General features: G+C 39.1%; 1 protein-coding gene across 1 annotated transcript in view; it reads right to left on the minus strand.

Moving 5' to 3' along the window:
• The window catches only part of CNTNAP2 (contactin associated protein 2), a 2,507,009-nt gene that overhangs the window by 1,199,897 nt on the left and 1,291,561 nt on the right, over positions 1–15,551 (minus strand). Inside the window, exon 9 of the mRNA XM_082257542.1 lies at positions 13,552–13,701. Coding sequence (XP_082113668.1) covers positions 13,552–13,701 — 150 coding nt within the window. The remainder of the gene's footprint in view (positions 1–13,551; positions 13,702–15,551) is intronic.

The raw sequence follows: 15,551 nt of genomic DNA on the forward strand, positions 1-15,551 counted from the left end.
CAGCCCTCCTTGTTCCTCTCCTGTTGAGTGTCCCCATAGCAAGCCACCTAAGACACACACAATGTAGCTTGACCCTGCCCTCTGCTCCCTCTTCACTGGCTATGATTGACAGCAGTGGAAGCCAATGGCCAGAGATGCATAGTAACTAAGTAGAACTACTTCACTACTGCACTTAAGTACCGAAAGGCGGTATCTGTACTTTCCTAGAGTAGAATTTTTTTCTCCTACTTCCACTTTTACTTCACTACATTTTTTAGATGATTTTAATACTTCTACTCCGATATTTTTTTTTGTGCTGCATAGTTACTAGTTACAATTATAAAAATTACCACTGGCAGAACAGTAGATGGAAGGTTTCATGAAGCTCAAAACATGTGTATTATCAGCGCATACGGAAATAAATGCTACTGTATGTATAAATAAAAGCTGCATTTGAAATAATAAAAAAACAATATGATGTTCAAACTTTTGACTTCTTTCTTTACTAACTACATAACACAGTACTTGTACTTTTACTTTCAGTACTTGAGTAGCAATTTTTTCTTCAAAACTACTTGTACTTTTACTTTCAGTACTTGAGTAGCAAAATTAAAAAAAAAAATACTTGCAATACTTAAGTACAAAAAATGTTGAATACTTTAGTACTTCTACTCAAGTCACTTTTTGATCGAGCACTTCCACTTCTACTCAAGTTACTTTTTGATCGAGCACTTCCACTTCTACTCAAGTCACTTTTTGATCGAGCACTTGTACTTTTACTCAAGTATGGGTTTTGAGTACTTTATACAACTCCGCCAATGGCTCCGCTGCTGTGTCTGAGCCAATGAGAAGGGAGAGAGCCTCTGTTTTCTTGCACATCGCTGAATCGAGATTGGACTCAGGTAAGTATTTGGAGGGGCTGGGGGGAATGGGAGCTGGACAAAGAAGGTTTTTTTTACCCTAATTCAAAGTACAAGTCCAATGCTACTCTTGTTAGCAAATATCACAGGAGAGAAGAAGCAATACAAGCACAGAAGAGGGGTGCATGAAAAACGTGGGAGAGATAGAGCAGGGCAAGTGAAACCGAGGGAAACAATAAAGATGCCAGGGAACAAAGGGCATTAAAGGGAGGGGTACACTGTAAGTGTGTACTATAAAGAAGTATTTTCCATTTCTATATAAGATAAAGTCATTCCTGGCAGACTTTTTTCTTTGTTAGATACATTCCAACTATTTCCCTAAATGAATGCTAAAATGAATGTTGGAATTAGGACACAAAAATGATAGCTTTTGCATTTAGATGAATGTACCTGCAGAGTGTGTAAAGAGATGAAATATTCTGTGACTGTCACCAAGTCTGTTCTTGCTCAGTGTCCTGAGGAGAAACCCGACAAGCACTTGTTTAAGGCTTGAAAAGTGAATTAATGATTTAACATGCTTTAAAACTCTGCACATTGTTGTTTTTTTTTTGTGTCCCTTAATAATACTTGGCTGGAGTCCCTGCACTGCTTGAATGCCAATTCTTCATAAAAATAGATGTACCCTCTTACTGAACACCTCTCAGATTTTTAAAACTAAGAGTTAGGGCAACTTTACATTGAAACTGTCTGGTCAAAACCTCCATTGAAGATAACATACTGTACATACTGTATAAAAATATGTAAATATTATATGTAATAATATATAAGTAATACAGATAATACATATATATTTTCCTGTATTATATATACATCCATATACTGAATGTAATAACCAATAACATTTATGAGAATACAATATTTTTGATCCTTTAAAGCTAAACTCCAAGCAGATATAAAAGGCACAAACCAATGCAGCTCTGTAATCATATATCATTTATGATTATCATCATTTTTACAACATTACATTTATTTTTTACAAGCAGTTTAAGTACCTGATTTCAATGTGATATACATATTTTGCAATCTCCTATACAGCAGGGCTCAAAGAGGGGGAGAAAACAAGCAGCACAACTAGCCTGTTACTGTAGGTGTGCTGCAGTGCATGGATCATGCTGATAGAAGGAAAAACCTAAAATGGCAGAGGGATGAGTTTATTATTGTGATTATTTTTTATTTTATTTATTTTTTATTTTTTATTTCACCCTCCTCCTCCTCCTCTCATCATCCTCTGAGAGCAAGGAACATAACATAAACTGCCATAATTCCTGCGGACTTCGAGGATGTGTTCTTTTTCTGTGCCATGAACGGTTACCACCCCTCCAGTGGCAAGGCTACATAGGAGAAGTTCTGGTCCTGTAAAGATCCCGGGCAATGTGCAATAATTTTGAAGGTCTATGATTATCTGCAATCTGGTGAGTGGGGAACCTTGAGGGGCACCATATCACTCTGCAAGCACCTTAATTATTTGGCACCTTGGCACTTTAATTGGATCACTATAAGGACTCTTTTCAAGCACGGAATATTTATTTGGACTATTTCTAACCACCTATTTGTTTATTGTGCACTATTATATATATTTATTTGTTATTGCTCAGATATTTTTAAGCACTTAGCACTTTTTTACATTTGATCATACAGTGTGCACTTTATAAAATATTGATTATTGTATTTATATCACAGCACTTAACACTTTATTTGAGCTAGCGCTGCATAAATTCGTTTTTATCATATTTTCCTAAGACTTTCTTAGTGTCTGCAGCAGCTGCCCATTATTGCATTCATTCTTATTTAAATTTTCACGTTGTGTAGCGCGGGTTTAATTTTTGTTTTTCACAAGGAACATAACATGTACATGATTACATCACTGATTTTCACCAATGCTTTTCACCCGCCATACTTTCCCAAGAGTTGTGTCAGCAGTACCACAATAGAGACCATTTATACACATGTATTAATGCCTACTTACACTGGGGTATAAACGGCCCCAAAAAAGGCAATAATGGTTCTTAGGTCCAGCTACAGATTTATACTTTGGATGTTGTTTTTTATTTATTTATTTTTTTTTTTTTAGGGGGGGTTCCCTTATTTTATTGAGCCTGGAACATTGTGCTGTATTGCAATACGGTGGAAAAAAGAGTGGAGGACGAGTGGTGTAAAATATTTTAAGTAATACAAAGGACTCATCTAACTTTACATACAATTCAAATACATAAAAAGTAAAATCAGCTCCACAAGTACAATATGTTATAAACCATAAAATAAAGTGGTTTATAGCACATTGCACTTTAGGAGTTGATTGCACTTTTTATGTATTTGAATTGTATGTAAAGGTAGATGCAAGCTTAATAAGGGTAGTTCGATATATTTGTGTGTTGTGCAGATTTCAAAGAAGTGCTTTGAGCTGCCCCTTAATGCTTATTTTATTGTCACATATTTCAGATGTGACGTCTTCCGGACGACGTCACATCTGAAGAAACCGGTCGGGCGGTACCGGATGCAGAGCTATCACGCCCCCTAGACGCCGGCTTTTTTAATCCATACACGCGGGACGCCGCGGTCTGCCTTCCTATATGTTTGATGTACTCGTCTCAAGTCACCTTATTGTTAGTGCAATTTGTTATTAAACGTGTTTTATGTTGGAAACGGGATTACGCTATTTGCCTCTCATTTCCCTTTTTAAACATGCAACACTATTCTTGGAGTTCATAAGCCTCACATTGTGCAGCAGAGCATTCCTGGTTCCTGATCCCTATGAGATGAGTTATACTGGGTCCTACATCCAAGTGTGGGTGGCCGTTCCATTAACTTGGAGGCCTCAGCTTCTGGTAAGCTGCCACTTTGTTTTTATGTGCACGGGTGTACTCCTATCCTACCTCGGGATACAAGCCTCTTGTTCTGCCATCACCTTTCTGGAACTTGTGCTTTGTTATTTGGATCACCTATGGACTTTCTTAATTTTTATCATATTCTTACTCATTGTTTTCACTTATAATTTTCATATGTACATTTTTTGCATGATGCAATTTATTTAAATTTAACACACTGTGTGATCATATCACCTTCATTAGCGCTGCACTATTTTGGGTTTAAACTAAAACATATTCCCAGTGTCCCATGAGTCCTGGCTGTTTGCTGAAGCCAAACACAAGAACACATGTTCCACTATTCAGCCATGGCAGAAAGTAGGAGGCAGAAGGAAACACCAGTGGTGTGGGACATAGACTCCTACAAAACAATATTGACCACCAATGTTCCCCATTTGCCCATGATAAACATTGTATCCCATCATTCACTACTGACCACTAATGTACTACGTCAGTCCCTACTGACCACAAATGTCCACCATTAGCCCCCCCACTCACCACCAATGTACTAGTTCAGCCACTACAACAACCCTCAAGCTCTGACTAACCACCATTTGACCCTTCTGCCCCTACTGTCCTCCAGTATACATTTCCAGCCCCCACTGACCACCATGGCAACCCCTTCATCCCCTGATGATCTTCAATATACTCCTCGAGCCCCCAATGACAACAATATTCCCCCCAACAAATTATTATAATTTTTTTTAATGATTCTTTAGGTTAATATGTTTAAGATTGTCACTCATAGTAATTAAGGGGTATTTTATGAGTAGTTGAACTGTGGATTGTACAGTGTATACCAAAGGTATGCATACCTCTTTAAGCTATGCCCAATAATAATGCCCATTTTCATTGCATGTATTTTCAGCCCCAAGGTGTACCTCTTTCACAAGTTTCAAAATTGGGAAGTATGATAGAAAACTATATACAGTATAAATAGTACCCTACAAATCATTCTTTTTAACCACTTGCCTACAGGGTACTCTTTCCCCCTTCCTGCCCAAGGCAATTTTTAGCTTTTAATGTTGTCACAACTTGCGTCATGCAACACTCTACCCAAATCAATTTTTATCACTTTTTTCCCACATATAGAGCTTTCTTTTGGTGGTATTTAATCACCACTGTTTTTTTTTAATTTTTTGCTAAAAAAAACAAAATAGGCGGCACTTATGGGCAATGACAGGTGCCACTGATAGGCAGCACTGACTTGCATCACTGTTGAGCATAGATTGGTGTCACTGAAGGGCACAAATCGGTGTCACTGACGGGCAGAGACTGGCATCACTGCTGGGCACTGTTGGGGGTTGCACTGATAATCAGTGCCCTAATTATCTGTACAGGTATCCCCTGTGAGGAAATGCCGCTGATTGGCTCTCCTCTCCTCACACTATCAGTGTGAGGTGAGGAGAGACCATTACCGACACTTCTGTGTTTACATGTTATCGATAGGCTGTGATTGGACACAGCTGATCACATAAGTAAAGAGTGGTGTCATTGGCTATTTACCAAGAGCAGGGTCACGCCATATCCCAGGGACACAGCGTGCCCATCATCGCCGCGTTGCATGCCCCTGTGTGGTGAGACTGGGCAACATCATATGACGTTGACTCAGAACAAGAGGAGTTCCTGCCTGCCGTATAGACAAATGAGGCGGTTAAAGTACATACAGTATAAGCCCAATCACTAACGTAATAAACGTTAGCATGTTAATGTACATTCAAAACTATTAATGGTTTTAAAACTGCAGCTTCCATTAAAAAAATACCTAATGATCCTGACATAAATGTCTTTGTTCTGGTGCTTCCTTGTACAGTATTTGGTGAAAATGTTTGGTTGATTACTTCAAACTGTTCTCTTGCATTGTCTTCCTATCACATAGTATTTCCAATGGGTCTACAAGTGGCCATCCCATCACACATTGGGCAAGCATTGTTCTCCCCATCAGGAAGTACACCCTGTCCGTCAGGAAATGTCATGCAGCCATCACTGGAGTGCATTTATGTACACAAAAAGTGTCTGCAAAGAAGCTGCAGGAAATCAGCAGCACAGGGATAGAACAAAGGATAAAAAGGTCTATGCATATTTTTGTCTACCCACAGGTCAGAATTCTTCTTTTTTTGGCCACCTACAGGTCATTCAATCCTTTCTTCTGCATCTATGGCTGGGGCTAGTCTTAAGTTGTTTTGTGAGGTCTCAGAGCAACACCAGAGCACACAGTAATTGTCCTCATCCCCACCTTAAGCTAGCCATAGTTGGATCAAAATTTGGCTGGTTCAGCAGGGACTGGCTGAATTTCAATCCACGTATAGGCAGGCTGGTTGTATAGATAATTATCTCTGGATTGACTTGACTTCTGTACATTCAGCCTGATGGAAATTGTTCACTTGATCAGTGCATGCCACCAACTGATGTGTGTATTCTATTTCTATTTCTATGATCACCTGTTGCTTGTCTTGTCAGATAAAAATTAGCGATGTTACACAACTGCACCTGGAAGTCATATTGGCAAATAGTAATAATTATGTGCTGATCTACAAAACTGTTCTGTGCAGGCTTTCACCAGCTTTGGACAACTTTTGCAGTATGTGGGTGGAGGAGCATTTGGATGACATCATAATCAGAATGTTTTTACGTTGGGAGAGCCATTATACATTGTAATGGACAAAAGAATTCCCAAATGGGGCTTTCTAATTCCTAGTAAACCTCCCGAAAATCATAATTTAATGTGTGCTTTACATTGTTGGAGAAACAAATCAACCTTACTGACTATGTTGATGATAACAATCATGGATTCAATTAGAGCATTAGAAGACAATAGTACAAATCATCCTCTGAGTTTAGCACGTACACCAAACTGTGTGCTTACTAGTTCATGGAATGATAAATGTGTAATTGATATAAAACAAAGAGTTGACATCTGGATATTTCATGAACTTTTAGCTTTCTGTAAAATAAAAATGGTTCTAAAGACAAAAATTAACCTAACAGATTTCAACAAATATAAATGCAGAAGCTTGCATTGATTAGCCTGCAAAGTAGAACCCAAGGCAAAACTTTGTTTTCATTTTGGATAGAGTTAGCAAGGGTTATAAACCCTGTAAGGTTTATTTATGCCATATGTGTCACATAGGAAGATTGCCGTTCACTTGTCACTGTCCCATAGCCTAAACAGGAAGTGAGAGAAAATCACTCTCCAGTGAGAGAATCCCTGGTGGCCACCAAGGTCACCAGAACTAGTGTCTCTATTGGAAGATATCTGTACTATTCCTTTTATAGGGACAACCCAAAACTTCTGATTCTCTTTTACCTCCACTTTTGGTGATAATTGAAAACAGGACAAAAAGAAAGGGTGAATATCCCTAACAGTGGCATAGACAAAGACAAACTTGACAAGTGTTTTATTCCTTCTCCACTCTATACAAAACTAAAATAAAAGTTTCCCTTTAGTAATATATAGATAAGGCCCCTCTCCACACCTGCTTCATCATTGTTCCACCATCTCTGACTATTACTTAGAAAAATCAGCAGCACAATTAAAGCGGTTGTAAACCCAAAAATTGAAAAAAAAAAAAAAACCTGCAAGACAAAGGCATAATGAGCTAGTATGCATCGCATACTAGCTCATTATGTATTACTTACCTCAGAACGAAGCCCCGACACGGACCCCTGGACATCGCTGCGGGCGCTGCCATGATCCCTCGGCGTCTCTTCTGGGTTCGGCGGCTCCGGCGCTGTGATTGGCCAGAGCCGCGCCGACGGCAAGCTCTTTTCCGGCAAGCTCCCGGCAAGGAAAACTGAAGGTCCCCCCAGACCTTCAGAGCGCATGCGCCGCTCGCATGAGCGGCTGCATGCACTGCAAATATCTCCTAAACCTTGCCGGTTTAGGAGATATTAATTGTACCTACAGGTAAGCCTTACTATAGGCTTACCTGTAGGTAAAAGTGTCAAAAAGCGGGATACTACTGCTTTAACAATAGAGCTTGCATTTACAATGAAAAACGTTTCCCAACTGCAGTACCGCACTGTAGTACAGGTACAAAACAGCCAAAAGCAGCATTTGGAAACCATAGGAAACACCATATCTTGATTAACCTATTGGTCTAAAGCTTATTCATAATTATCTGTGAATCCCTGGTTTTGCAAGACTGTGAGCCAGTCTACCATCCAGATGCTCAATTATTCAATCTGAAGTGTCCTTAATGAAAGAGTGTTAGCTAGATTGTTGGCACCATCATTAAATGCTCAACATTATTTGCTTTAAGTGTGAACATAAAAACATTTTTTAACCACCTTACCCAGTACTACTGGACTGATTTTTACCATCACAAAGCAGCCATACCTGCTGCGGGCTTAACAGATAGACGGATAAAAATATTAATACTGTTTGGCATGGTTTTTTATTCTTGTAGCAGCTGCTACTCCTACACCCCGACCAAATAGAAAAGAAAATATTCACTGGAACTTGGCAAAGAACATAGTGATTTAGCAATGTTGTGACAAAAACATATTTTTCCTGTAACACTTTCATTCATTCACTTTGTGTTCAAGTCATAATGGGAGTGAAGTGTGGAAAAACCTACTACAAAATGTTGTGCCTGTTTTTATGTAAAAAAAAATTGGAGTAGAAAATTGTGAAGGCTCTCATGTTGGAATATTTGGTAGTAGTAAGTCATGTTCAACTGGACTTTTTCTGTAATCGTGAAGACATTTCTTAGTTACCAAGTCACGTCTTCAGTTTCTAGAGTGTCAGGAAGATACCTCATCATTTTTTATTCACAGTTTAGGACATCTTAATCAATATGGAATATCTAAATTTTATTGTCCAAGAGCAGGATGGGGGGTGTGAAAGTTATGGTGCCATACTGTCTATACAAAGCCCAATTGTTAGCATCAGGAAGCCTGCATAGGTATTCGTTCCTCAATGCAGTAGCAAAGCAGGTAAAATATTGGGGAACTGGATTTTAAGAAGTTCTCTAATCTCTAATTACAAGTTGTCCAACGTACAAAATATATAAGTTAACAGTTACCATTTGCTGCTGACTGACTTAACTTGAGATGGGAAATAACCTACAATGTAGTCCAGTACTTGACAACCTCACAAACTTTAGATCCTTTTATATTACTATAACTACATATTACACCGTATAAAGGATAAAACATCCTAGATAGATCAGTCCAGGTGAATCAGGTTCCAGCACTGGAAAAAAAAAATGTGCATTTGTTGATGAGGTTTTACATAGGAAGGGCTGCTGCATTTCTAATTTCTAATGGGGTTATGCTAGCTGTCTATTGGGATATCAGTATGCTTTTTGCATTTATATACACTGCTCAAAAAATTAAAGGATCGCTTTTTAATCAGAGTATAGCATCAAGTCAATCAAACTCCTGGGATATTGATCCAGTCAGTTAAGTAGCAGAGGGAGTTGTTAATCAGTTTCAGCTGCTTTAGTGTTAATTAAATTAACAACAGGTGCACTAGATGGGCAACAATGAGACAACCTCCAAAATAGAATGGTTTTACAGGTGAAGCCACTGCCATGTTTCCCTACTCATATTTTTGACTCTTTTTTACTAGTTTTGCATTTGGCTAGGGTCAGTGTCACATATAGAGGTTGCATAGGCAGTCCAACTCCTCCAGGATGGCACATCAATATGTGCTATTGCCATAAGGTTTGCTGTGTCTCCCACCAGACTTTCAAGAGCATGGAAGAGATTCCAGGACAAAGGCAATTACTCTAGGAGTTGTACAGGGCTATAGAAGGTCTTTAACCCATCAGCAGGAACCAGCATCTCCTCCTTTTTGCAAGGAGGAACAGGTTGAGCACTGCTAGAGCCCTACAAAATGACCTCCAAAAGGCCACTGGTGTGAATGTCTCTGACCAAACAATCAGAAACAGACATAATGATGGTGGCCTGAGGGCCTGACGTCCCCTAGTGAGCCCTGTGCTCACTGCCCAACACCATGGAGCTCGATTGCCATTTGCCATCGAAGACCAGAATTGACAGGTCTGCCTCTGGTGCCCTGTGCTTTTTACAGATGAGAGCAGGTTTAACCTGAGCACATGTGACAGACATGAAAGGGTCTGGAGAAGCCATGGAGAACATTATGCTGCCTGTAACATAGTTCAGCATGACCAGTTTGATGGTGGGTCAGTGATGGTCTGGGGAGGCATATCCATGGAGGGATGCACAGACCGCTACAGGCTAGACAATGGCCCCCTGACTGCCGTTAAGTTTCCGGATTAAATCCTTGGACCCATTATCAGACCCTACGCTGGTGCAGTGTGTCCTGGGTTCCTCCTGGTGCACGACAATGCTTGGCTTCATGTTGGGAGAGTATGCAGCCAGTTCACAGAGGATGAAGGAATTGATACCATTAAACTTTCCCATGCTCATCTGACCTATATCCAATAGAATATTTCTGGGACATTATGTTTCAGTCCATTCATCAAACGATGTGGAATCCTTTTGTTACTAACACATTACCCACTCCGTATCAGAGCAGTGTGTGTATATAAATATATATATATATATATATATATATATATATATATATATACACACACACACATACATATATATATATATATACATTTGTTGAAAAGTTATTTAATGCACTAAAGCTACATGCAATACCACACAACAGCTATTAAAAATTCAATTTTCTTTTGTGAATATTTCACAAGGTGATGAAGAACAAAAGCAAAGACTTTCTTTTAAGCTACTAATTTCTTTCATCTCCTGTCACAACACTGTTCAGATCCGAGTTGTTATACTTGGATATGATTATGGAAACTTGGATTGATAGTCTGCAAGGCTACTGATGTTAATAAAGAATAAATAAAGCTTTATAAGAATAAAATGTTGCTTGTGTGCATGAGTTGACTTGTTTATCCAACTATAATATGATTGGTGCAGGATGCGCCTTTCAGCCCATTTACTCGTCACTGCATCTCATAAGTATTACAGGCAAAATACGGAAATTGAATGTCATTCGTAGTCTTTTCAAAATGATTTAGCATTAAGTATTGCAGAATGTGCTCTCTCTTTCTTAGCTATGGCCTCAAATAATATTTCTATAAAGTATCACGTTTTTATTCTTTTTTTCATTCAAACTCCTATTTTGCATCTCTACATTTAACAGTAAATCTAAAATTATTACACAAAAAAACCTTGTGAAGCTGAACTCTGGGCACACCAAAACGTTGATAGCTGTGTAACGTAACAGGGTTGGTATGCGTTTTTTGCAACAGCTGCAGCATTACTGGGATGCAATATCAGCAATCCATGTCTAATGGCCTATTTGCTCCCAATATCCATGCTCACTGACCAATCCTTCCAATGGACTCAACATAATATTTAAAAGGGGAGACTTTAAAAAGGTACCAGTAATTGGAACCAAACAAAAAAAAAGTATTTAAAACATTTACACAATTTTTTTTTTTTATTCGTGTTCACATTAAAACATTAATACAATCACATTTCAGAAGAATGCATGCCATTGCAGAGTTATTTTTTTTATTTATTATACATAGAAATAACTAAGTAAACCCCCTACTCTCTCAAAACCTCCTGTTCAGCACAGAGGGGCAAGGTATAGTAAATATAATACCCATGCACAACTTGCTTCCTTGTCTCAATAGCACCCTTGGAGATATACATCACTTGATTATACACCACTGCACTTGGCACATAAGAGGAGCCATAAAGATGGTGGGTACTCTATAAAATACTCCAATTCTTAACAATGACTTGATTTACTTGAACAGTTTAATTTCAATTCTCCACACAGTATCACAGGTGAAACATTTTCGACAGGTGGTGGGCACACACATGCATATGTTACCCAAGCACACACCAATTTGGTTGTTATGAATCCTCCAAGCTCTGATCCAAGATCTGGTCCCACTACATCTATTGATGCATCTTACTCTAAAGCATAACCCCACCATTCACTGACCAACAATTCACACCATTTTATAGATCCCAGCAAGACAAAGCATCCCAGAAGGAGGAAAGTATGGACGCTTATGTAACCTGGACTGCCCAGCCTCTTCCTCCACCCCTGAAATTAATATCATTATCATCTGGGAAACATGCTAAGACATGATCTCATCCCTCCACAAGTATTGGATGGAGATTGTGAGAGATATTTGAATATATAATATTACCCACTTCTGGACCGGAAGGTTTTAACCCCTAACGACCAGGTCTTTTTTGTAATACGGCACTGCGTTACTTTAACTGATAATTGCGCGGTCGTGCGATGCTGTACCCAAATAAAATGGATGTCCTTTTTTTTCCCCACAAATAGAGTTTTTTTAGTGGTATTTGATCACCTGTGCGATTTTTATTTTTTGCGTTATAAACAAAACATTTGTGACAACTCTGAAAAAAAAAATAACATTATTTATTACTTTCTGCTATAAAACATTCCCAATAAAAACATTTTTGAAAATCAAATGTTTTCATCATCGCAAGGCCAATATGTATTGGCCTACATATTGGCCAATACATATTGGTTTGCTCAAAAGTTATCGCGTCTACAAACTAGGGGAAAGATTTGTCTTTTTTTTTTTTTTTACTAGTAATGGCGACGATCAGTGATTTTTAGCAGGACTGGGACATTGCGGTGGACAGATCGGACACCTAACTGACATTTTTGACAATTTTGGGGGGACCAGTGACATTACTACAGTAATCAATGCTAAAAATATGCACTGTTACTGTAATGACATTGGCAGGTTAGGGGTTAACAGCAGGGGCGATCAAAGGGTTAAATGTGTCCCTAGGGGGTACTTTCTAACTTTGTGGGGGATGGACTTTCTGGATGAACAGAGAGACCTGTGTTCCTAAATAGGAGGAACACAGGATACCTATGTTCATCACTGACAGAACAACGGTCTGCCGTGTTTACATCGGCAGACCGCTGTTCTGTCTCCATGGAGAGCGATTGCGGGTGCCCGGCAGACATTGTGTCTCCGGACCCACTGATTGGCTCCCCCTGTGGCCAATCAGCGCATGCCCCCACTAATTGTCCTGAAAAACGACGTACAGGTAAGACGTTTCACGGGACATAGCCAACTTGCCACAGTATAAGCACTGCTGACCTATTGAGTGCGGGATAAAGACAAGGACAGAGCGCAGCCCCCCCCCCCCCAGCATGGATGGTGTAAACTGTGTCTGAGCAGAGGCCGGTTCCATGTCCCAATGGAGACTTTCCTACCCCAGCTCCCCCCAACCGCCCCCTGCTGGTCAGGTTGGGAACCCGGATTCGGCGGGTGAATAGAGAGTTTGGTTATAATTTTCAGGAGCTAATTGGTCAAGACTCTAGCTAGGATCTGTATGCTGATGGTGAGAAAGAAATAGGTCTGTAGAAGCCTGGATAAGCAGGATACCTATATCTATATCCCTATATACAACTTAGAGATAACCCCTATAATTGCCTTTTTCACAGATGGAGTAAACTCCAACATGATGGGGGCATCCAGAGAGTTTTGTTTTAATATAGACTAGAAAGCACTCTCTCTGGGGCTGCCAAAAAGTTCACCCGACTGTCCCCGTGTATAAAAGTGATATCAAACTATAAGCAGGAACATTATTTTTTTAATTATGAATATCAATCAGAATATTTGCATTGAATTGCTCTCTAACATGTTTACCTAAAAAAAAATGTTGAAATGATTATGCATTTCCTTTAAGATAACTACATACCTCAGAAAAATTGTACTTGCACTCTTCAAATAGCCAGGCAAACACATAAAGTAAAATGATAATCACTATCTCACCTCCAAAAAAATATTGACTTCCAGTGCGAAACTGAAGAGGACTATTTGTTTTTACAGACGATGCTTCATCCCCATCGATAGTTAACATGGCAGAGTTTTCCTCGGCTGTAAATCTTACTTCATGCCACTGTCCATCATTAAGGCCAGAACCTGCAAATAAGAAATAAATCATATTGGTTGAAATTCATAAAACTTTTATATACTGTCTGTGGAGACTAATGCGCAGAATAAGTGTTACACCCTGCAGCTCAAATGGTCTGGAACTGAAGTGTCAAAGATGGATAGAAACTGCTGGCATACAAAGTCATTCATCTTTAAAGGGTCAGTCCATTCAAAAAAAATAACTGTTATAAGAATTCTATAATTTGCTGTGTGATTAGAGATGTTTATATAAATGACAAAGCCTGAATAATTAGAGGAAGTATAGCAAGTTATTTTTGTCATTAATGTCCCACTGTCCGGAGATTTGACTTCCTGTTCTGTAGGCACAACAACCCCACGTAGAAAACAGTCACTGGAACAAATGTCACTATTGGACTATCTAAATTTTGGGTTAACCCTCATTTAAGTTCCAGTAACAGTCAGAACTGGGGCAAATAGAGGGGGTGAATTTTCCCCGTGGGGACACAAACATCAATAAAACCTGAAAGCGCTTCTAATTACTCAACCCAGAAAAAAATATGCAGAGTATTATGAAACCTATTAGATAACCTCCCAGCCTCTATTTTAGTTTTCCTTAATTTCCATTTTATATTTGTTATGCTTACATATCTCCCCTGCAGTTCTGCTTCATTGCCCATAATGTATATGGATGGCAAACAAGTAAATTACCGTATTTTCCGGCGTATAAGACGACTGGGCGTATAAGACGACCCCCTAATTTTCAAGTTAAAACATAGGTTTTGGGGCTATACACGCCGTATAAGACTACCCCCCTTCCGAAGCAAGGCAACACCATTGAAAAACATCAGATTTCTTATAGATCTCCAAGGTACCCCAAGTACTGTAATACATGTAATCTCTCATAATATCTCCAAGGTACCCTAAGTATTACCAGTAGATGTAATCTCAAGACGCTGGCTGTGCGGGAATCCTATACCTGTATAAGATATGTACCGTAGCTTCGGCTACATACAGTATACCGCGCTGAGCCAATCACAGTGAGCAATGGATTCTATTATTGAATGCAAAGCCTGCTCAGATTGGCAGAGTCAGAGAGGCGGGCTAATTTTACTCCGCCAATCCGAGCAGGCTTTGCATTCAATAATAGAATACATCGCTCTCCCTGATTGGCTCAGCGCTGTACACTGTATGTAGCCGAAGCTACGGTACATACGGTATTCCGGTACAGGAATCCCACACAGCCAGCATCTTGAGAGATTACATCTACCGGTAATACTTATACTTAGGTTACCTTGGAGATATTATACTCGGCGTATAAGATGACCCCCCATTTTTGGGGGATTTTTTTGAGGTTCAAAAGTAGTCTTATACGCCAGAAAATACAGTACTTTTGTATTATCCCTTCTTCATCATCACATGTGCCTTATTCATCTGTTACACAAGAATGTCCATTTTACTTTATAACATATTCTACTGTATCTGTAGTTGCTAAGCAAAATTATCAATGTCCTCAGAACAGATATCTGTACAGCATGCAGTTTCTGAGAATATTTTCACCACCTTGTTTGCAATTTTAAATGTGATAATACCAACATAAAGCTTGCTGAAGGCTTATTTTCTGATTTTCTTATGAAGATTAAAGATGCATATTCTCTGCCCAACTTATTAGCATTACATAAATGTATCTACTCCCTGTAGGGTCTTGTTTGGAATTGTTCTATTTTTTTATCCAGCCTTTGAGCTGAATAGTACATTCTTACAGTAGTTTTATTCCAATTAAATTGCAGGAGATACATTCACTGATCCCAAACCAAGACTCAATATTTATCGTAACAAAAAGATGAGCAGAATAATGCCAAGCCCTTTGGCACATTTTT

Source organism: Pelophylax lessonae (assembly GCF_965119305.1).
Source record: "Pelophylax lessonae genome assembly, chromosome: 5".
NCBI lineage: Eukaryota > Metazoa > Chordata > Amphibia > Anura > Ranidae > Pelophylax > Pelophylax lessonae.